The sequence below is a fragment of the Tigriopus californicus genome, chromosome 2 (assembly GCF_007210705.1).
Source record: "Tigriopus californicus strain San Diego chromosome 2, Tcal_SD_v2.1, whole genome shotgun sequence".
NCBI classification, from domain to species: Eukaryota; Metazoa; Arthropoda; class Copepoda; order Harpacticoida; family Harpacticidae; genus Tigriopus; species Tigriopus californicus.
In genome coordinates this window covers 14,509,520-14,531,660 of record NC_081441.1, presented here as the reverse complement: position 1 = coordinate 14,531,660, position 22,141 = coordinate 14,509,520, and the positions used below count along the sequence as shown (strand labels likewise).

Genomic DNA, 22,141 nt, shown 5'->3' with positions numbered 1-22,141 from the left:
GGAGACATGTTCAAAGTTATGTAGTAAACACTACATAAAATTTGAATTTTCGGCCTGCTCTTGGTCAGCTACATAAGCTTTTGACAACATAACTTTGAAACGATCGACTTAGCATGTAAATTATATAAAATTGACCTACCGTTAATTGAAGGGATCTACATTTCTTATCTTATTGCTTTAATTCGAAAAGTGGCTCAGACTGGCTATGACAAAGAGCAGGCCGATTTGCGGGGAAGCTCGTTTGCAGTCCATTATTTCTAGAAGTCCGTGTTCCATTGTACCGTTGTCCATGGTTTAACCTTTTACCTCTAGCTCTCCGACAATTCTATGATTTAGATGAACCTTTGTTAAGTTTTAAACGGATCTTGATCGATTTTTGCTATCAATAGTTGACCAAGCTTGCCTTCAGGGATGTTTCAGAGCGGTAAACTTGAACTCATTATCGGACCTATTTTTTATTCAAACATGACTATCTGGGAAATCATTCCCAAGCATCGGTTAGAAACCCGTATATAAAGGATTAAAAAATGAAAAACTAAGACAACCTTTTGCGAAAAAGAGGTTAAACTCTAATACTGTAATTCAATTTTATAAACGTCAAATTGTGAAGTTTCGCTATCCTGCCAGTGATTCCGCGCATGATTACTCTTTCCGGCTTCCAATTCGGTATGAACGTTTTTGTTCTTTCCTACGGCTAGAGTCCAGTGTGCCATCCCCACACCATTTTGTAAGTTTATTTTCACTTTTCACTCTAACAACAAAACCGAATCAAGAAATATATTAAGAAGAATTTGCGTTTCGAATCGTTTGGGTGGGACGTTCTGACGGCTGCAAAAGTATTCACTGAGGACGTGAAAAAGCCCTTTAAGTAGATGTGTTCTTACAGCTTCAAAGCATTGATGACTTTTGGACACATTTCTTGAGCTGCTTGCTGCCATTCAATGAGCTGTACTGCTACCTGATAGGAAAATGTACTAATGTAATATCGCGCTTCAGCATCCCCACGGGTCCACGGTTTGCCCAAAGCACTGAAATGCATGTACTGCGTGTCCGGAAAGTACCGACAGTTGCCAGTTCTCTTGAATAATTGCGCATCTTTGCAGAACTCCGAGTCCAACGTACCATAATGCTTGGGTAGGATGAAAATGTTATCCCGACAACTGAATTCCTTATTCACGATATCCATGTCGTAGTTAGTCTTCTTGGAGGCGATCTTCTTGGTACCAAAATGTTGTGATACTCTTTCAAAGAGCTCCAAGCTGGGCTTGAACAACATAAGAGCCGATGTAACCGTCACATGTCTTACGCCTAAAAGAAATAGGGCGAAGTCAAGAAGAGCAACAATTGTGGTAGACTATCAACTTTCAAGTGTAGGTATTTGCCAGCGTGGGCACTTCCACTTACCTGGACATAATTGTGGCGATCCTGGTAAGATTCCATTGTTCTTGAACCAATAGGCTTGTGGAGCTGCGATTGTGATGTTAGATGGTAATCTTATTTGGAATAAGTGATCCAACGTTTTCAAAGGGATCCCATCAGCGTCTAAGAAGATGGCACGAGCATACTCAATCAGCTTGAAGGCTTGGAACTTCTGATAAGTGGCTTTGTAATAGGGATGAGGGCCTGCCGCAACCACGGACGACATATTTTTTAAGAGCCCCCCCGCCAATTTCCATTGCTTAAAAATCAAATTTCATATCATTTATCATGAATTCTTGGGCATGTTAGTGCAGGAATTTTGGGTCATCACAAATTCCTGAATCCCTAAGAGAAGACCTAAGCAATTAAGGAGAATACGCAGAGAGCAGTGGCTTGAAAGTCTCGCCCCATAGAGATTTACCTTCCACTATGTCGTAATTATTAGACTACGACAAAATATGTCGCTTTCACATAGAGTAAAAGTTACGTTTAGGCTCTGGGTCAGCTCAGCTCGAAATTGTCGAGCTGTATGATAGCCCAACCCAACTCAAAAATAATTTGGCTGGGCTATCATACAGCTCGGCAATTTCGAGCTGAGCTGACCCAAAGCCTAAACCCAGCTGTATGATAGCCCAGCCCAATTATCCTTGTGCTTAGGCTCCGGGTCAGCTCAGCTCGAAATTGTTGACGCCGTGGGCAAGCTCCCACCGTTCTGGTTCGAGGATCCCCCATTATGGTTCAGTCAAATTGAATCCATCCTCATGATAAGCTCGCCCCAGATTACCAGTGACAAGACAAGGTTCCACCGGGTCCAGGCCGTGCTCGACCAGGGGGCCATGCGCAAGGTGAAGCACGTCCTCACAGGCGAGTCCTACGTCTCCTTCAAGGCCGCCCTCATCGACGCCTTTGACAAGTCCACTGAAAAGAAAGTCGAGGAGTATTTTCAACACCACTGTCCTTTTTCGACAGGAAAGTTTTTTTGGTCGTGAGGCATGCCCTTGGGCTCGTGGATAACGACTTTGACTTCGTCTTCCGCGGGTGGGTGCTGAACCTCCTCCCCACGGAGGTCCGGCGCACGCTCTCCACCTCGGCCTTCTCCAAGCTCAGCATCATCAACTTCGCCAAGGAGACCAACCGGTGCATGGAGAGCACCCGCCCCAGAATTGGCATCTCCACAACTGCTGAGGAGACCGAGCTCGTCCAGGATGACGCCTGGCACAAGGAGGCCTACAAGTTGGAGCGCGCCCGCTACATGGCGTCAGTCAACGCCATCAGGCCCGACGGCTCGCTGTGCAGGTACAACCATCGCTACAGGGCAAAGGCGTGGCGTTGGGAACAGCCATGCTCCTGGTCTGGAGTCCCACCCATAGGCCTTCCGGCCGGCAAGAGCAAGAGGAAGGGAAACACCAATGGCCAGTCTGCAAGAGGGAGCAGACTGGGCCGACAGTAGACTCCCCTCCATCTTCCCCACCTTCCTCTCCTTTTTTCCCTCCCTCTATTACTCGTCACTCACCTCAGCCATTAGTGTCTGTTGGACACTTCAAGGTCCCGCAACAAGGGTACCCTGCAGGATAGTCGGCAAAGGTCTGGATGTCCCGGCCTATTGATCCCGGAAAGGCGGATTGGGCGCCTTTTCACCTCAAATGAGTGAGGTTTCATTTGAAGGACGAAAAACAATGACAGTGACCTGTAAGAACAATGGTGCCACCCTCCTGGTATATTCAGGCGCTGATGTCAGTGTTTTCCCAGCCACCCGGCAGGACAAGGTGGCTGGGGTGGTCGAGGGAGCAGGCATGGTGGCAGCAAACGGCTCCGCAATTCCCCTGCGCCTGGGCGCAAAGGACGCCCTGTTTACCCAGAAATTCGTCCTTGCGAATGTGGCGCGACCAATCCTTAGCGCGGATTTCTTCATTGCCAACAACCTCGCCATTGACCTTCGCCACAAGAAGCTTGTCCAGAGGGAGACCCTCTAACCTGAGGACTGCGACATGGGCGGCAAGGAGGTCGTTTTGGATCCCTCCATCTCATGTCTGAGAGGATGATCCCCTTTGGATGAAGATCTTGGACGAGTTCCCCAGCATCTTCACTCCAAAGTTCGACACTCCCACTGTGGCTCATGGTGTCGAGCATTATATCCCAACAGAGGGCCCGCCAGTACATGCCAAGGCTCGGCGGCTGGACAGGGAGCGGTACAATGTGGCCAAGGCCTCCTTTGACGAGATGCTAGAAAAGTGCATCATCCGCCGCTCTTCTTTGCCTAGGGCATCGCCACTCCACCTGGTCAAGAAGGCCAACGGCGGGTTCCTCCCCTGAGGGGACTAGCGCGCCCTCAATGTGGTGACCAAGGATGATCGATATCCATTGCCCCATGTGACTGACTTTGCAGCAATGCTTCATGGAAACAAGATCTTCAGTGTCATTCACATGGTGAGAGGGTTCCATCAGATCACCCTGGCCCCCATAGACATCCTGAAGACCGCCATCATAACTCCTTTTGGGTTGTTTGAGTTTTTGAGGATGCCTTTTGGGTTGAAGAACGCCGCATAGGCCTTCCAGCGGCTGATGGACCAGGTATTGAATGGCATGCCTTGCGCCTTCATTGGCATGGGCGACGTCATTTTGGTCTCTCCCACAGTGGAACAACATGAGAAGGACTTGAGGGAGATTCTCTCTCTCCTTGCCGCTGCCGGAATAGCCATCAACCGGAAGAAGTGGAAGCTCAGCTGCTGCCAAGTGCCGTATCTGGGTTTCCACGTCTCTGCTGAGGGCGTGCGCCCACTTGAGGACCGGGTCTCAGACCTCAGAGTCATCGCCATCCCCACATCCAAGAAGGGCATGCCGCGCTTTCTGGGCTCTATGAACTACTACTGTCTTTCTTGCCTGGTACAGCCCACCATCTTGGGCCCCTCATCAAGGCCGCAAAGGACCGGAAGAAGGAATACTTAGTCAAGACCACTCTGGAGATCAAGGCTGCTTTTGAGCACGTCAGGGAGGCTCTGGCCCGTGCTGTTCTCCTCCATCACCTGTCTCCGATTGCCAAGTCTAGGATCTCGGTTGACGCTTCTGATGTCGCCATTGGCGCTGAATACGCCCAGAAGGGCGCAGAAGGTGTGTGGCGGCCAATCTCCTTCTTCTCCAGGCGTCTGACTGCGCCCAGAAGAAGTATTCTGCTTTTGATAGAGAGCTCTTAACCATCTATGCCTCTATCAAGCAGTTTTGTCATTACGTGGAGGGGCGGCCTTTTCACGTTCTCACAGACCACAAGCCGCTCACTTTTGCCCTGGCCAGCTCCACAGAGCGCTCACCGCGTCAGACAACCCACCTCAGCTTAATTGACATTCACATGCTGCTAGTGTCGGCGGTCCTGGCTCCTACCGTCAACTATCCCGCCATGGCGCGCGACCAACCGGCCCTTGCTGAGGCCAAGAGGTTGTTCCCCTCTCTCACCCTTGCCGTGGTCAATATCCATGGCACAGATCTCCTCTGCAACCTCTGCGCAGCCAGGCCGCGCCCAATTGTCCCGGAGGAGTGGCGGTTTGCGGCTTTTTCATCTGTTCATGCCCTCAGTCACGCTGGGCCACGCCCATGTTCAAGGGACGTTGCGGCCTGCTTGGTCTGGCCTTGCATGAAGTCGGACGTGCATGCCTGGTGCCAGACCTGCCTGCTGTGTCAGAAGGCTAAGGTGAGCGTCCATTTCCGGGCGCCATTGACCTGCCGCCCACTTCCAGATCACCGGTTCGGCTCCCTTCACGTCGATCTGGTGGGGCCATTGAAGCCAAGTGAGGGGATGGTGTATTTGTTCACCATCGTGGATAGGGTAACCAGATGGGCTGAGGCTGTTCCCATCCCTGATGGGTCTGTTGTCACTTGTGCAAGAGCATTGTTACCCCACTGAATTGCGCGCATGGGCGTTCCCAACGATGTCACGAGTGACTGTGGCGCCCAGTTCACGAGCCAGCTCTGGACACAGCTGGCCGACTTACTGGGCATCTCTTTGAGGAACACCACTGCCTATCATCTTCAGTGCAATGGGCTTGTTGAATGGATGCACCGTACCCTCAAGGCAGCCCTCAAAGCCAAGCTCACAGGCACCAATTGGATGGACGAGTTGCCTTGCGCCCTGGTGGGTCTCCGCACAGCGTGGCGCGAGGCTGATGGCCTTAGTTCCGCCGAGATGGTGTATGGGGCTCCCTTGCGCCTTCCCAGCGAGTGTCTGGCGCCAACACCACGGGACGAAAATGCTGGCTACCTTTTGCCTGAGTCTCTGAGGCGTGGCCTTTATGGCATAGTCCCGCCCCCGTTCGACTTCCACGGGAACCCGCCAGAGCATGTTCCTCAAGATTTCTCCTCCACAGAATTCGTTTTTGTGCGCCATGACGGCCACAGAGGCCCCCTACAAGACCAGTACAAAGGCCCGTTCTGGGTTCTTGAGCGGCGCGCCAAGACCTTCGTCCTTGACCTTGGCGGCTCTCCCTCCATCGTCTCTCTTGACCGCCTCAAGGTGGCGCGCGGGGTAGGGCCCACCGACGTCCAAGCGTCAAAGAGGCGCGGGCGACCGCCCAAGCAGTGCCCCACAGTGGTGCATGGGCATGAAAACCTCAAAGACAAGCGCCGTCTTCCTACAAGACCTAAAGATCCTGGAGACCAGTCGGCTGTCCTTGCCGACAGGTGGCCTTTGCCCGACGCGCCTACTCGTTCAGGGCGTGTGTCAAGAAGGCCCAATCGCTATGCCAAGGTCATCACCTTTGGTATCGTTCTCTCAAGTGACTAGTTTCGCCTTTCGGTCACTGAGGGGACTAGTGTAGCGGTGATGCTTTTCCGCCTTGGTTTGGATGTCTAGTCGTCTAATTGGCTGCTTCTATCGAATCAGAAGCGAGATGAACGGGGAAAAACAAGAGAGAAGGATCTACTTCAAAAGAGAGTGTACTTTTCTCAGAGTGAAAATAAAGCCGATGGATCCATCGTCTCCATATTGGTTTTATTTCCCACGCTACTTCCTTTTCGAATATTGTAAATTTGCAAAAAATGTAAAATTGGTTTCATGGTAGTTATTATCATGGATTCTGGTTTCAAAATCAATTGATATTTAGCCCGTTTTACATTGCTCAGGCAAAATGTTTTACCTTTTTGAAAACAAATTTGAAGGAAACTTTGGAAATGTACAAAAAATATTAGTAGCACCTCCTACCCTCTAGAACTCATCAGGTTAGTTCAAACAATGAAGTTCTTCTTTATCGGGCTACTTCATTGTTCAATCTGCTACCCCCAAATATTCGTAGGATACGCAGGCGTTGATCCAATGACACTTTTTAAGTCAGATTCTTAAATAAAAAGAAGCAACGGGGATTCCATTCCCAGTTTGTGAAAAAGCACCATGGCAAACTTATACAAGTCAATTGTTTATATACATCTTGATTGGCTTCAAAGTTTTGACAACTCACCACCAAATTTGAGACATTACTGGATTTTCTCACTACAGGGCTGAATCAAATTATTTCAAAAGGGTTTAATGAGAGTAAAAGACTAAATCAATACAGGAACTCAAAATATGTTAAAACTGTTAACTACTGATGAAAATATAAGATCAAAAACTAAAGCTGAAGAGCAATCTTGTTTTCTCTCCCAATTGCTACATGGCCCTGGAAAAATCTTTGATAACTTACCCCAAGGAGATCATTGTTCACTCCTCCTGGCAAGTTCTTGTTTACAAACATCAAAATATAATCGACATGAAACTTGATAGGCCAAGGGTTCTTTAAACGGTGGTTTTGGAGCCATTTCAAAGCTGTTAAAGCCGAGCATAAATACGGAGTTGAAGCAGCGTACCACACATACGCAAACTTTTGTCCAAGCACCAATTGATCGGGTAGATATTGGACCCTATCATCCAGAGTGAGTGGAGTTTGGAGACAATTGATCTCTCGACTAGGTGATGCCACACGTCGGGTTTCACTGGATCTTAAATATGGACAATCATTCGAAATAAATTTCAACTCAGAAAGTCTTTGCACTTTGCCCCAAAAGAAAAAGTTCTTTGACGAGGGTAAGGCGTGGTATTTCGTCCAATCGTTACAGTAAATTATCAATGAAACCATGAAAAGCACAGATATAGCCACTTTTCGCCTCGAAATCATGATCGCAGCTTTACCTTTCCAGGTTTGGAGCTAAATTTTACTATTGGCTTTTTATTCAAGTGGGCAAGTATTTATTAGAAACGAATGTGGTCTTTGTCGCCAGGAGGATCACTGTTGTGACTACAATTCAATATTGAACCTACTGTACGTTTCAGAGTCGTCTTGTAACACTAAGGAAGGCTCTAAGCGCGGGCTTGAAAGTTTAATATGAATTCTAAATGGGGCTCCTCCAGGCCAGCCAACCCACTCAACGCTGCCAAATTTTGTAGTCCACAGACTATAAACCCTGGCATTAGAAACGAGCGGATTATCGGTAGTTCTCGTTCGAAATCTTTCGTAAAGACAGGAACGCCTGAGCAGGGTGGACTTAAACTCTCGTTTTGGAAGAATTGAGTTGAGGCCAATGACACAGTTTGTCAAAAGAAAGGAGTATACTTTAGTTGCAATCATGAAACGACTCACGTTTGTTAAACAAATCTGACCCTTTGTTTAGCCATTTTTATGGCTATATCACTCGTGTAATGATTGCCAGAGTGACAGATTTCCCATGTCTTGCCTCGGGAATCTTGTTAATTAGTCTATTAAATTGATCAAAATTGTTCCAGTCATTTCACCACTCAGAGAATAAGCATATTACATAACTTTAAGTATATTTCATGAGTGAAGAAATCCTTCCTAACAGACAACTTTGGCAATATGTCTTCTTGTATTTGTAAAGAGTGGATGGAGGTAAAATTTATTCAATCACTAGATTGAGTATGGAAAGGTTTGAGAGGTTGGTCCATTCTGTTATTGATTGGTTAGCTAATGCACAAAAAGAACACTAATCACCATGAGGTTATTCAAGTTGCTTCTTCAATCAGTGAACCTGAAAAAACTTTTCCTTGCCAAATTTTTGAGAAGCTGAAGGGACATCTGTGCTTTCCCAAAAGCAATGTAATTAACGCATTTGATTAGTTTGAGGTCTTTCGATGTTATTTGAAAACAGCTTCTGGGATTAATTTCGACTGCTCCTCATGTACCCAAAACTCTATGGCCACCACGATTCAAAGCATTCAGCCAAAATGTAAACGTGTCAAAATTAGGTTCAAGGATGTTATGGATATATCTCAATATTTGTTTACTTCAGTTCTTTCTCGTGGCCAGATATTGGAAATACTGATGACTCAGGGACGAAGTTCTGTTGGAAAGCACAAATGTCCTATCTTGTTGGAAAAGCCTCTCACGCCTCTACTGGTATCCTTAGGTGAACGTCAAAACATGGCTGAGAGCCGAAGAAAAAAAGCCAGGCCTAAGTGCAACAGAAATACAAAGAGCTCATGATTTTGAACGGCTCAACCGATCCATATTGTCTTAGAGGTCCTCAAAGGTACAAATTAAGTATTTACCGACACAATGATAATCAGTCTCTACGTACTTAGATTGGCGTCGTCGAATTGTTGATTGTTTCACTACATCAAGACGAGTCATGTGTTTTGGGACATGGCTTTATTGATTTGAGGGTTTGGCTCTCAATGGAGAGTGGGCGGGTCCTTCGGAAAGTGATGCCAGCCTCTTGGACCTTTCTAAGCGTAGGAAAACTGAACATGTGAGGACGCATAGTTTGGCCATTCAGTCTTGGTAGTGGGTAGTGCACTTTTGCAAATCAGAAGAGGTCCTCGGCTCGAATCTCCTCCCCGAACTATCTCAAGAAAACTTTCAGACGCTAACCATGCCCTTAGACGGAGAATTAATCTGGTATGGATGATGGCATAACCTCAATGAAATTTGCTGATAGATAAAGTGATAGTTGGCTTCTCTGACCATGCGACGCTTCACTGTCTGACCTTTGCACCTTAACCACACAAAAGATATAGCCATTATCGGGGTCATCTGTTCGTAATTATTCAGTACCGTTTATTTCGGGAAATAAATTATTCAAAGGTTTTCATGGTGTCCGGGATCCGGATCATTAACGCTTAGTAGGAGTCATCCCATTTGATTAGACATTCTTTGAAGAGACAAAAAACTATGTTTCATAAAGGAGATTACAACAGAGATTGTACTAGAGCCACTATAGTAGAATGGTAGGCGCATGAGATTTTTGGTCCCAAAACGTCTTTTCCATTGCACTGTGGTTCTTCAGTTCACCCCCAAGGCGACTTTTTCTGTGTGATGTATTTACTTCATTATTGTTGAACTCAACAGGAATATAAATCGTGTGCATTTTTTTAATTCCATAGTCTCCACCACCGTAAAAAATAATAACTTAGCTGATTCGGAAGGTTCAGATTCACAATTGAAGCAACCTTAGCCCTGGATTGGCGAAAGTGATGCATACATTTTGTTAAACTACCATTTGCCAAGCTTCAACTTAAGGTAGAGGTAAGTGTAATTTCATTCGTATTCATTTCCTTCGTTTAAAAATGTCAAATTTAATGGAATTGAAGTTGAGTAAAAGTTGAAGGTGTTATTGAAAACATCAAATAACAAGAATATTGGCATTCAAAAACATTCAACGATACAAATTAAGGTCTCTCACATGGGTTACAGGGTTATTCATTGCATCACAATATTTTAGCAATACATTTTTCATCTAATAATCCCTTGATAAAATCTGGCATCTTAAAGCGTGTTCTCTTGTTTCTACGTTTGTTTGTCCGCACCATAGAAAACCATAACTAGAATGCTTTAGTTCAACAGGAGCTGTACCGCATGAGCATGTTTCAGGTCAGCTGACGCTGGTGGAAATGGGACAAGATATTTCGTTAAATCTCGCTTCAGGCAGTTGAATTATTATCATGAAACGTTTGTTATTCCCTTAATACTAATTTCTTTTGAATCTTACAAATATACAGGTAGAAGAGTGGTAGAAATAAAAAAAAACATGCTTTTTAGGGCATAATACACGTAACATGTCAAAAAAAGATTTGGACATTAGTAGAGCAAATCATGTGCTCTATTGATTGCCCTTGTTTAGCAACGCATCGCGAAAATCTCGAAAGTGTAACAAAATGTATCCGAAATTGCAACGCAATGATGAGGCATTCGGAATTTCGTTTCAATCTCCCACAATGTGCTTGAATGTGGGCGACATGATTGCGCCTATACGTAAACAAGGTAATTCCGACACCTCTGCAGGTCAGCCTGAACCCAGGCTTGTTCCTTGCGTTTCAGTTAAGTGTTTCCACCACATGGATGAAAACTTTCACTTGAGCCCCATTTTAACCTCTTCAAAATTTCGTTCTTAAAAATGTGGTCGGACCACTTACTCCAAACCCGTTTTATGAAGCATGCTAGACTAGAGCAATTGCTTGACAAGGAGTCTTATTAGGGGTTTCTACTCTGAATTTGGACGAGCTGTCAACGATTCAAATTTGCACCATAGTTGTCCTAAGTAGCTTGACTACGAATGAAACCTTTTTTTCCACCAGCGACAGCTGAGACGAAAACATGCAATCGCAGCGCCCTTGATCGATCTATATATGAAGTTATCTATGGTCCGCACCTAGACGAAGCAGAGGGGCGCTGTCTCCCTGAATGAAGATTGTCTTGCGTAGTATACAATATCTCTCTGATGCTTGAAAGATAGATGACGATTGAAATTGGAACCTGAGGAGAAGTCGAGAGCATGATAGACTGGCAAACAAACAGAATGGGCAAGAGCTGCAAGTTAAATGAACTAAATAAGGCAGTTAAAAAAATGGCTAGTTCTTTACTCTTATACGGTCATGTAAATAATGATCATAGTGAGAATGGCTATTATGGCGATACCAAAGTACCCTCCGTCACATGACCAAGATGGAAGAATGAAGTTGACACTTGTTGGAAAAAGAAAGTCTCTTTCAAGTTCTGAGAGGACTCTTAAATCTGCATTATTAAAAAGCATGATCAAGTATCCATAGCTTAAGATGATGTGATGAGTAGGGACGGGCAAAATGTGCAAAATTTCAAAGCCTTTTAAAGACAAAAAGGTGCAAAAAATAAGCCCAAAATGTGCAGGAAAAGGTGCAAAAAGACCAAAAAAGTTTGACAAGAGGTGCAAATAAAATGAAAAAAGAAAGGGTATTCAACATTTTCCGCAGTGATACAAATTTGAAAAGCCCATTAAAAAAAAAAACTAAATTTGCCTCAATTTTGGACCAAGTTGACATTCCCTTTTTTTAAGTTGGACAAAGAAATGCTTCCCCCTTGCGTATTTTTTCCTCTTTTCCCAGCAATAGATCTGCAAGATTAATCTAGGTGCAGAAAATTTGGAATTTTTCTTCCTCAAAAAGAGAGCGCAGTTAGCTTGGAGGAGGTAAGGAAGGCTGCTTTGTTGTTTTTCTTGGGCTCCTTAACTGTCTTAGCGCCCTGCTTAGCTTGTCTCTTGAATTGAAACTGGCTTGTTTCATTTCTGTTCTCCCTTGTTTCTCAACCAAAAGTGAAGTACGTTGGGCCAGCGCATTTAACATCAATTGTTCAAAATTAGGCTTTATATGTCTTTATTTTGGCAGCAGCATTTGATTTCAAACTTTGAAACAAATTTTAACCCAAAGAAAATTCTGATTTCAACCAAAATAAACAGCGTCAGGCCAATTGTGCAAAAAAAGGGCAAAATAAAAGTAAAAAGGTGCAGATATAGGTGAAAAGTGCAAATGTGTAAAACAGTGGTCTTTAGCGACAAAAATTCTTTTTGCACAATTTGCCCGTCCCTAGTGATGAGTACATAAGAGAACTCCTGCAATAGAGTATCGTCGCTTAAAATGACCGAGGAAGAGTACATGTTGTATGATTCAGACTAGCGTAAAGATTGTCGGATATTTGAAGCTTCGAAAGCCAGGCGAAATGATTACCTACTATCGATAAGTTTATTGCCACGTTGGACAAACGTAGCTTGTTTTGTATGCTTGAAGAGTGCGAATCGATTGTTTCTAAGCGACTAATATTAACTGAAACGTCTACCTTCACGTATGGTACAGTATAGTTGAACCATGCGCGAGTTCGAGCGGAAATTGTCCAAATGCAGGATGAGAAGGAGGAGCAAGCTTTATGGACAACATTAAGCTCAGAACAGACCCATAACATGTCAATATCACTCGCTAAAGGAAGAACCCTAGTCTAACTTTAATTACGAAAAGTACAAAATATGAGTAGGGGATTGAGAAACGGTGGAGCTTATTTGTTAAGCGATCAATTCCAAAAAGTCTTCTCGGTTCCTTCTGCGACATAAACTAATCAGACCCTTGAACTTGAAGGAATGAAGATGACGGATGTGGAGATCTCTTGGCCACCGACTACATGGCATTGAAGGCCGCTAAGAATTGAAGTCCCGACGGTGCTGCGGCTCAATTCCCTCTCAAAAGCTCGTCCACCTTGATCCCAACCTTCACACAGCGGTAAAAAAAGGACTCAGATTTTACTCAGAATCCACTAACACACTTGATTCCACTTGGTTAGCAATGTACCTCTGGAGGTCTTTGCTAGTATGAGCCAGGGCTCCATTTTGTGTCCAGATCTAATTTCCACGTCCATAGGTTGCATTGAGTGTTGGGAACATCTTTCTGGACAACAATCGCTTGTATTGGATTGAATCCACACTACCTTTGGTCCAGTGCGGTGGGAAGGGCTTTCCATCAGAGCCGATGACACCTACCACATGGTGCTTAGTATTTCCAACATATTTAAAAGCTGGATTGGCCTCCTCAGGGTTCTTGGTGATATGGCGGGCGCTCCTGGTGTTGGATGCGGCATCAACCGTGAAGATCTTTTCGTCGGAAAAGATGAGGATCTTGTTGCCCATCCTTTTCAGTTTATTGAGGATCTTTTTGCATCATTCAAGCCTTTCCTGGCTATGCAGCTCCGTGAGGCCCTGGACTTTCATACAAGCACGACTCCTCATACCTAGATCTTGCCTTAGAATGATCGAAACTGTAGTCCTTCCCTGGAACGCCAGTGTCCTTGGCAGTGCGCAACATGTTGTTGTTGCGAGGATTTTATCAATGCAGTGCTTGACGGCCTTGATATTGATTGGAGTCCTTGTTGTTCTTGTTCTTCCAGGCTTTTTTTCTGTCTCTAAAGTTGCTAAAAGGTAAACAAAAGGTTTTTAAAGCCCTATGCACGGTCCTCCTGGGAACGTCAAATCTGTTCGCAATATCGTTGACCTTGTCACCAGCCTCAATGCGCGCAGCAATTTTTTACGCAACTCTTCCATTACCTTCGGTCTCTTGAACCCAAGGTCTCAGCTAAGCTTCCAATACAGCAATTGGACGCTGGAACTCTCTTGAATTTGACGCAATAAACAAAGCTACCAAAAACGGCGGGAAACTAGATATATCTCAAGTTGAAAACATGTGACCATACATATGGAACATATGGTATATATTAGTGCCCTGTATTAGAAGAGTACGACGCTGAGATAAGCGCCCTGTGTGACCGAATGATGAGCCTTCAATTCCGTTCCAAAACAAACGCGCTCAAAAACTGGGAAATGGGCCTTCAAGTTTTGTAATCGATAGTTTTCAAGGAAAAAGACGAAGAATGGGTTGCAGTGCTATTGGTTGTACAGTTCGAATAGGCGTGCCCTTATTTTCAATCCCCAGCGATCGTTCCAGTCGGAAGTTATGGCTTTTAAAGATGAAAAGATGCCGTTGGACCCTGCTGACAATTCAAAATTCTGTACCAATCACTTCACCTAGGACTAATTCCGCACTGATCTCAGAGACAAACAAGGGCGCTTTTTCAAGACAGACCGCAAGATACTTAAGCCAAATGTCGTACTAACTAACAGTCTTCCAACTTTCCAAAGAACCAGTCTGCAGAAAAGCTCCTATGGCAAGGCCACCCCCTCTTCCCCGCCGCATTCACCAAATCATACTTGCCTTCAGAGTGCTGTGAATATTGACATCAATGACAACGTTGAGGAAAGATTCACTGAAAAGGTCGTGGATGAAGGTTTAGTTCTGGATCAAAACAAGGTGTCCATTGCTTGTCAGACAGATGAGGTATGCGGGCTGTTTGCCCTAGATTTATTGTTTCTTAGATTTCATATTTGTGCTCATTCATTACAGAACAGTGACAGCCTTAGCGCTAAGAATAACACAACTGGAGGTCGAGGCAAAACAATTGAAGAAAAGCCTTTCATTGGTGTTTGACGAGGACCAGATTCAGGCAATGAGTCAAAAATATAGGCGCCTCCATGAATGGTCGAATGGCACGATGAAAAGAGCTCTTCAATAGTACTTTTCTTGCAGAACAACAAACCATGAAACTCTCCGAGATCACGGTCAGTCACTCCCTTCCATCGCCACCCCTAAGAAGAAAACCACTCTTTTGAATTTTGATCCTGGTTTGTTGGATGACGTCTTTCATTTGATGGCAACAAAAGGCGAGAAAATGACTGCACTTGAGAGAGAATGCGTCCTAATGCTTGATGAAATGGCCATAAAGCCAAAGATTGAATTTGACCTGGCGCAACAGAGATTCATTGGTTTTCTAACAATGGCAATATCTACAGCAAGTCAGAAGCGGAAGAAAGACCAAAACACAAAAGATGCTCTAGCCACTCAAGTACTCGTGTTTATGATTACTGGTATCACCACAAGGTGGAAATAGATTGTGGCTTATAAGTTTGCTGGATCTTTTTTTGGAAAAGAAACCACAACACCAATATCATCAAGAACATCATTGAGAGAAGTGAACGTATAGGGAGTATCCTATTCGATCTGTTGTAATGGACGTGGGTCCTTGCAATCAGGGGATTTAGAGCGAGCTTGGTATTGATGTTTCGAAGTCAGCAATGAAAACATCATTTTCAAATACGTTCTGGTGTTCAAAGAGAAGTATCACATTGCTGGGTGACATTCCTCACCTTCTGAAGAATCCCCGGAATGCGTTTAGTAAGGGCGACTTCTTTTTGGACCCTGAAGTTGCAGAAAAAAACACCCACTAGAAAACTTAGTTACTCTTGAGGCTGTGAAAAGACTTCACAGTTTGCAAGAAGAAAAGCAATTGAAAACATACCGCATCTTGCCGACGACTGTCTAAATATAGCACAATTTTCGAAGAGGAAGGTTAGACCGGCTGTACGACTTATGAGTAGAGCCAACGCTGACGCCAGTTGGTTTTGTGTTGCCAATGAGTGATTCCCCATGGAAGGAAGATCTGGCACCACCGGCCTTTTTTCTTCAAGAAACTGGAAACAAGTTTTTACTTGGAGGTCGCTTTCTCCAAGATGCACTTGAAAATGTCGTCAGCACCACTCGAAGAAAGAATCCAGCACCGGAATCAATTGAAGTAAAAAGAAGCGCTAAATATGATAACTTTTTTTTGTGCCACATTCTTTTTGTTCGAGATGCATGGAGGATCTTACAATCACTGATGAAGCGTTGACGAACACGCTCACAAAGATGACCAATCACTCCAATGGGGCTTTAGTAACCTCAACTAAGCATGGCTATTCATTGTTGGAAAAATGTGAGACTGTGTTCAGGAAAAATGAATCCAAATTGCTTACTAAAACCAATGTAATCCGGCATCTCCAAACCGCTGCCTCAGAGATTGTCTGATCTATAACATGTTAGAATTTTAGCTTTCAAAATTACCTTTAAGAAATCTATGATGCTTTTAAGTGAAAGTCACCTCAACTAAGCATGGCTATTCATTGTTGGAAAAATGTGAGACTGTGTTCAGGAAAAATGAATCCAAATTGCTTACTAAAACCAATGTAATCCGGCATCTCCAAACCGCTGCCTCAGAGATTGTCTGATCTATAACATGTTAGAATTTTAGCTCTCAAAATTACCTTTAAGAAATCTATGATGCTTTTAAGTGAAAGTCACAAATTTGTCTAATCTTATCTTTGACACCCGTATTTCGTCTCTTTCTCACTTGACAATCTTAATATGATATTTGGTCCACCAACGAATTTGAGATGGCAGATCAAACTAGTCCTTGAATGTAGGATTGATCTGGAATGCTATCTAAGAATTTGTCCAAGTCTGACTTGAAAGATGCAACCGTATCAACAAGGCCTACGTATTCCCTACGAATATCAGAGGGAAGCAAATTAAACAATGAAAGAGCCCGAGAAAGAAAAGATGTGGACTTTATTGTTCGAGCTAGCCTGGATTCTCGAGGGCTTGAAGGTGCTCTCAAAGCGCACATTAAGCCTCTACGGTCACTACAATTGACCCTAAATCCTGGGTTGGGACAAAGCTCATGAATGCTTTTGAAGACGTACAGTATCAGATACCTTTCGTACCTTCTCTGAACACTATACAGTCCAAACTTTTTTAGCCTCTCCCAATATGAGAGCTCTCTCATTCCCGTGATGTTCCTAGTGAAACATCTTTGGACTTGTTTGACCCTTTGCAAACCTGCTGACCCTAAATCCTGGGTTGGGACAAAGCTCATGAATGCTTTTGAAGACGTACAGTATCAGATACCTTTCGTACCTTCTCTGAACACTATACAGTCCAAACTTTTTTAGCCTCTCCCAATATGAGAGCTCTCTCATTCCCGTGATGTTCCTAGTGAAACATCTTTGGACTTGTTTGACCCTTTGCAAACCTGCTGACCGCATTGGAGCCCAAATGGATGAAGTGTTTCTCTTGCTTATCAATCATAGGTCAAATTGGTGAGAGTATCAGTGGAGTAGTCCATACAAAGGCTTTTGAAAGCCATGAAATTGGACATTCAAGTGACCTTTATTTAGTAAAGTAGCATTGGGTGAAAGCCTGAAAACTACATTTATGCAAAAAGCATTGTACATAGTAAAGTCGGACTTGTACAAGTCCTTCAATTTTCCTCTAATTTACTCGAGTCAGGTCAAGCAAAAAGACTAATCTTGCGAAATTTTAAGAAAATATCAATATCATATTTTTGACAAGTCTGGACTTAAGTCCTCTCTAAAAGACTGAAGTCCGGCCAGCTCCTGCGAAATCGAGTAAAAAACCTCGAAGGAACTCGGTCTCAAGTCCGGACTTGCCCTTTACTAGTTTCTGGGTACTCTTCCCCCACACGACCTCTGACGGCCAAATAACCCCTCACAAATGCCATTGGTCGGTGTGCCCTTTTAAAGTTCGGAGTGCTAATCAAAAACCTTGGTGCGCCGTTTTAAATTGTTCATGTGTCGATTTTTATGCCACCCGATGGATGTTGCACGTTGGTAATTATATTTTTGATACTTCCATGTTCTAGACGAGCGGATCTCAATATTTTTTTTATTGAATTTGATTTTAGACCTTTTAGGCACACAATTGTGACTGATTTATCACGCTTTAAATCTACGAAATTGTTCCAATTTAGAAGGTTTTTGAAGCCGTAAGTAACGGCTCAATATTCCTTGTTTCGTAATGTCGACAATTTGGAGCACCAGACCTGCGTTTCAGACTATGACAGACCTGCTTCATGTTACTTAAGCAACAAAGAATTAAATAAATCAAGTCATGATCTTATGATCCCGTCGCAGAAGGGTAAGAAATCATTGGCCATGAATTCACATCCATGTTCGGTTCTAACGAAGAATGAAACCGTTCCATATATTTAGCCGAAGTGGATTCAATCTTGGTTCCATTTGAACAGCCAGCACGCTTCTTAACGGTGTGTGGTCCCGTTAGTGTTGTGTGCGGTCGGATGACGACTGGCACATCCAGGGCAACTGTGTAAAGTCTCGTGAATGAAGATATCACAGTCTGAGCAAAACAACCGCAAGCAACTCGGGCACTTGAATACTGTCTTATCACGGGGGGATTGGAACAACTTGTTACACGCGAAGCAATTCCCTGACACGGCCATGGCAGCCAAATCCTCAAGCGAAACCTGGAAAAGGCTCGGTCAATGTGGAAACGAGCACCAAATCATGTCTGAGGGACAATGATAGCTCAAGTACTCACTTCAATGAAGGCTGGTAACGGGAAGAGATGATGGTAGGATCGCGCTAAATGGGGAGCCGATACCAATGTGAGGTTGCAAGACTTGCACTCCACGGGCAACTCGCAATACTTGGCATGACACTGAAGAAGAAAAAAGAAAACACATGTGAATGGCAAAACCAGGGGGGAAAATTTTACACAGAGAGAAAAAGTACATTTTTCTGACAACCCTTTGTAAAATGCTACCTATCTTATTAAATGCTTAGGAGTTTTACAGGGCCTCGGATATTGTCCCATCCATCTTTCTTGAGATAAGTTTCATTTCAACTTTTGAGCGACTCATTTCATCACTCGACTAGAATATTCATTAGTGCCCGGGATGGGACTAAACTCGAGTCCGAGTGCACTCGCTTCTTTTACCAGGATTTGGAGAAGTTGTCTGGACTCGAGCCTCGTAGCAAGGACACAAGTTCGGACTTGAAATAATCATCTGAAGAAGAGCAGTACTTCGAACATGAGGATCTCGTAGAACACTGAGTTTTATTTACAGAAAAGGTCAACAGCTAACCCACACCAAGAAACCCCGCGCGATCGATCTCAATTTATAGAACCGGTTCCAACCGGTCGCTACAGGTGCTGGCGCTGCTGCTTGACGGACCATGGATCAGAGAGCTTGGTCATGGCAAAAGTCAAGGGTTTGTGGTTGGTGAACACGGTAAACGGACGAACCCCCACAAAATACCGAAAATGGCGGATGGACAGGTGGACGGAAAGGAGCTCGCGGTCAAATGCATTGTAACTTGTCTCAGCGGGTTTCAGGCGCTGGCTGAAGAACCCAAGTGGTTGCCAACATCCGTCTTTGAGCTGTCCCGCCAACGGTAAGAGCTGTGCGAGAGGTGGTCGAGGGGTGTGCCAGGAGGGTGGCTTGGGCCAGGTCCTTTTTGACTTTTGTAAAGGCACCGTGCCTTTCCTCAGTCCACTCGACTTTCCCGTGACGAGTCAGCCCTTTCATGGAGTCGTACAAGGGTACCATTGTGTGAGCAGTGGCTGGCAGGAAACGATGGTAGAAGTTCACCATTCCAAGGAAGGTCATCATTTCCAGCCGTGTGTTTGGAGTGGGAAAATCTTGAACGGAGGAGACTTTCTCCGGAAGAGGGGCGATACCAGCAGGGGAGACCTTGTGGCCAAAGAACTCAATCCCTGAAGCACCAAAAACACACTTGTCGGGGTTAACAAAAGGCCAAACTCTTCCAGGCGGTCAAACACATCACAGAGATGCTACTTGTGCTCAGAGCAAGAGGAGCTAGCAACTAGGATGTCGTCCAAAGAGACAAATACGAAACCAAGGCCACGCAGAACTGTATCCATTAGGGCGTTTCTGAGGCCGAAAGGAGTACGTAGAAATTGGTACATGCCAAATGGGGTAATTACCACGGTTTTGGGAATATCCTGTGCAGCAACCGGAATCTGATGATACCGACGTACCAGATCGATTTTTGAAAAGATGATTTTCTCGGCCAGACGTGCCGTGAAGTCCTGGATGTGAGGAATTGGATACCGATCAGGGACGGTTCCAATGTTTAGTCGCCGATAGTCGCCACACGGTCGCCAAGTGCCATTGGCCTTTGGAACCACATGGAGTGGCGAAGCCGACGGACTGTTTGACCGGCGAACTATCCCCATTGCCTCCATACGATTGAACTTAGCCTTTGTGCCAGCTAGTTTGTCAGGGGCGAGACGGCGGGCATGACAAGAAATAGAAGGACCAGTGATCTCAATGTAATGACACACCCCATGTTTGGGCATGTTTGGGCAAGGGCGCGCTGAATGAGGGGGTTGTAAGTGCAGGACGGGCAGTCAGTAAAGATGCAAACTCGTCTGGTTTAATTGCGGACGTGATGTGGAGGGTGGTCTCTGAACACCTGATACCCTATACAGATTCAAAAGCGGCCACGTCAACAAGGCGGGACCGGCGGAGATCCACGAGGAGTTTCGTGGGCGCGCAAGAAGTCGGCCCCGAGGATGGGTTTACTGACGTCAGCCACAGTGAAAGTCCAACGGTAGGCCTGGCCACCAAAGCGGAGATGAATGAGGCGGGTGCCAAATGAACGAATTGGTGTTCCATTGGCGGCAACCAATGCTCGTTCAGAATAATTGAGACGGATGTCTGTGGCGGAGGCAGGGAGGACACTCACCTGCGGCGCGCCAGTGTCGACAAGATAGTGGCGGCCGGATGTTTCGATTGTAATGTAGAAAAAGGAATCGCGATCGGCGCTCGTCACGTTGTTCATTGACGACTGGCCGTGGAGTTTTCCGAGGGAGAGGTGAAGAGACAAAGGGGCGACAGTTGCGACCTGCAGAGCCAAATTTCGCGTGGAAGTCGCAGATGACGGGTTGACTCCCTCAGGTCGGGACGTCCGCTGGGCCGTCACAGGACGACATGAAAAGGACCTTGGTTTGGGCGTTGGACGACGGACAGAGTCTATTTGTAATCTAATAGGCTGCATGAGTTTGTCTGCGGCCTTGGTAAGGGAGCGTAAGCTGTCAAACTCCTTGTTCTTGAGAAGAGGAGGAATGTGCGGGCGAAGCTGGCGGAGGAAAACTTCCTTGAACAAGGCCCCAGGCTTCTCGCCCTTAGGAAACATCGCCAACAATTCAGCCATTCTCTTGGAGGGAGAATCCGCAGCGAGGGGACCCGCATCAAGGACGGCAGAAGCGCCGTCTTCGGCATCCAGCCCAAAGGCGTCAACGAGTCGCTCCTTGAGGCCCTCGTACTTGCTTTGCTGCTGCGGCTCGTCAAGGTAATTGGCAACTTGAAGGCGATTTCGGCGTCGAGAGACGGGACAATGTACCGGTACTTTGTGTCGTCGGTTGTGATGCCCTTATTCGCGATCTGGGCCTCGACCTGGGTGAACCACGTGGCGGAGCGGACCCTCCAAAAGGCCGGCAGTGCGTTGATGGCGTCCTTGTTAGCGTCCTCCGTCATAATGATGGGCGTGTCTAGTCCACTAGACCGTCCCGTTACACTGGGAACTAGTCGGGGTCACCAATGAAGTAGAGCAATACTTCGAACATGAGATCTCGTAGAACTCTGAGTTTTATTTACAGAAAAGAACTGGAGCTGACCCACACCAAGAAACCCCGCGCGATCGATCTCAATTTATAGAACCGGTTCCAACCGGTCGCTACACATCACTCTTTTTTGGATTTCGGCTAAAAACGTGCCTTAATCCGTCATGGTCATTTAAGATGTTTTTTGCATTAGTCTAATTTAATTTTGCGAAATCTAGTAAGGTTTTTGAGTCAGCTTGAGTCCAACTAAAGTCCTCTATCGAACTCGATTATTCTACTGGATTCGTGTACGGCTAAATGTTTGAAAATCAGAGGAATTGTGCTGGATTCGCCCCATCACTAATATTTACCTGAGGACACAAGAATCCCGAGATGCTCAGTTTGGGTTCGTTGCCCACGTCTAAATGACACATGCATAATCCCAGCCCGGAATATGAGTCCGACTCGTTCTGACCTAGAACGTAAATCATTCTCGATGGTTTAGCTAGAACAAACCATTATTTCGGTCGAGAACATGGTGTTTGATTACCTGAATGGCAAGGAAAGCCCATTTTGATAAGGGAGGATTCGGCCGCAGCCGCGGAAGGAGGAGGTTCCAAGTGACCTTGGAGCAAGTCTCGAAAATGACAATCATCCAGGATGACGGAAAAATCCCCGCCCGTGACTTTGGTCAGCTCACGAAAT

At 45.3% G+C, this 22,141-nt stretch overlaps 2 protein-coding genes across 3 annotated transcripts in view; both read right to left on the bottom strand.

Annotated features, from left to right (window-relative positions):
• Positions 1–43: 43 nt before the first annotated feature.
• LOC131893035 (uncharacterized) lies at positions 44–9,390 on the bottom strand. Of its 2 annotated transcripts, XM_059242955.1 has the most exons (4): positions 8,971–9,390; positions 7,083–7,377; positions 1,405–1,678; positions 44–1,308 (listed from the first exon to the last, which is right to left on the bottom strand). In XM_059242955.1, the coding sequence occupies exons 1-4, from the start codon at positions 9,021–9,023 to the stop codon at positions 881–883; spliced, it is 1,050 nt and encodes a 349-aa protein (XP_059098938.1). In that variant the 5' UTR covers positions 9,024–9,390; the 3' UTR covers positions 44–880. The 2 variants fall into 2 exon arrangements, with proteins under 2 accessions (XP_059098938.1, XP_059098937.1); XM_059242954.1 differs by lacking the exon at positions 8,971–9,390 and having other exon boundaries at positions 58–1,308; positions 7,083–7,662.
• Positions 9,391–17,720: 8,330 nt separating this feature from the next.
• LOC131893333 (general transcription factor IIH subunit 2-like) overlaps positions 17,721–22,141 on the bottom strand; it is a 6,398-nt gene continuing 1,977 nt past the window's right edge. Inside the window, 4 exon segments of the mRNA XM_059243333.1 lie at positions 17,721–18,332; positions 18,407–18,526; positions 21,808–21,911; positions 21,987–22,131. Coding sequence (XP_059099316.1) covers positions 18,108–18,332; positions 18,407–18,526; positions 21,808–21,911; positions 21,987–22,131 — 594 coding nt within the window. The 3' untranslated portion in view covers positions 17,721–18,107.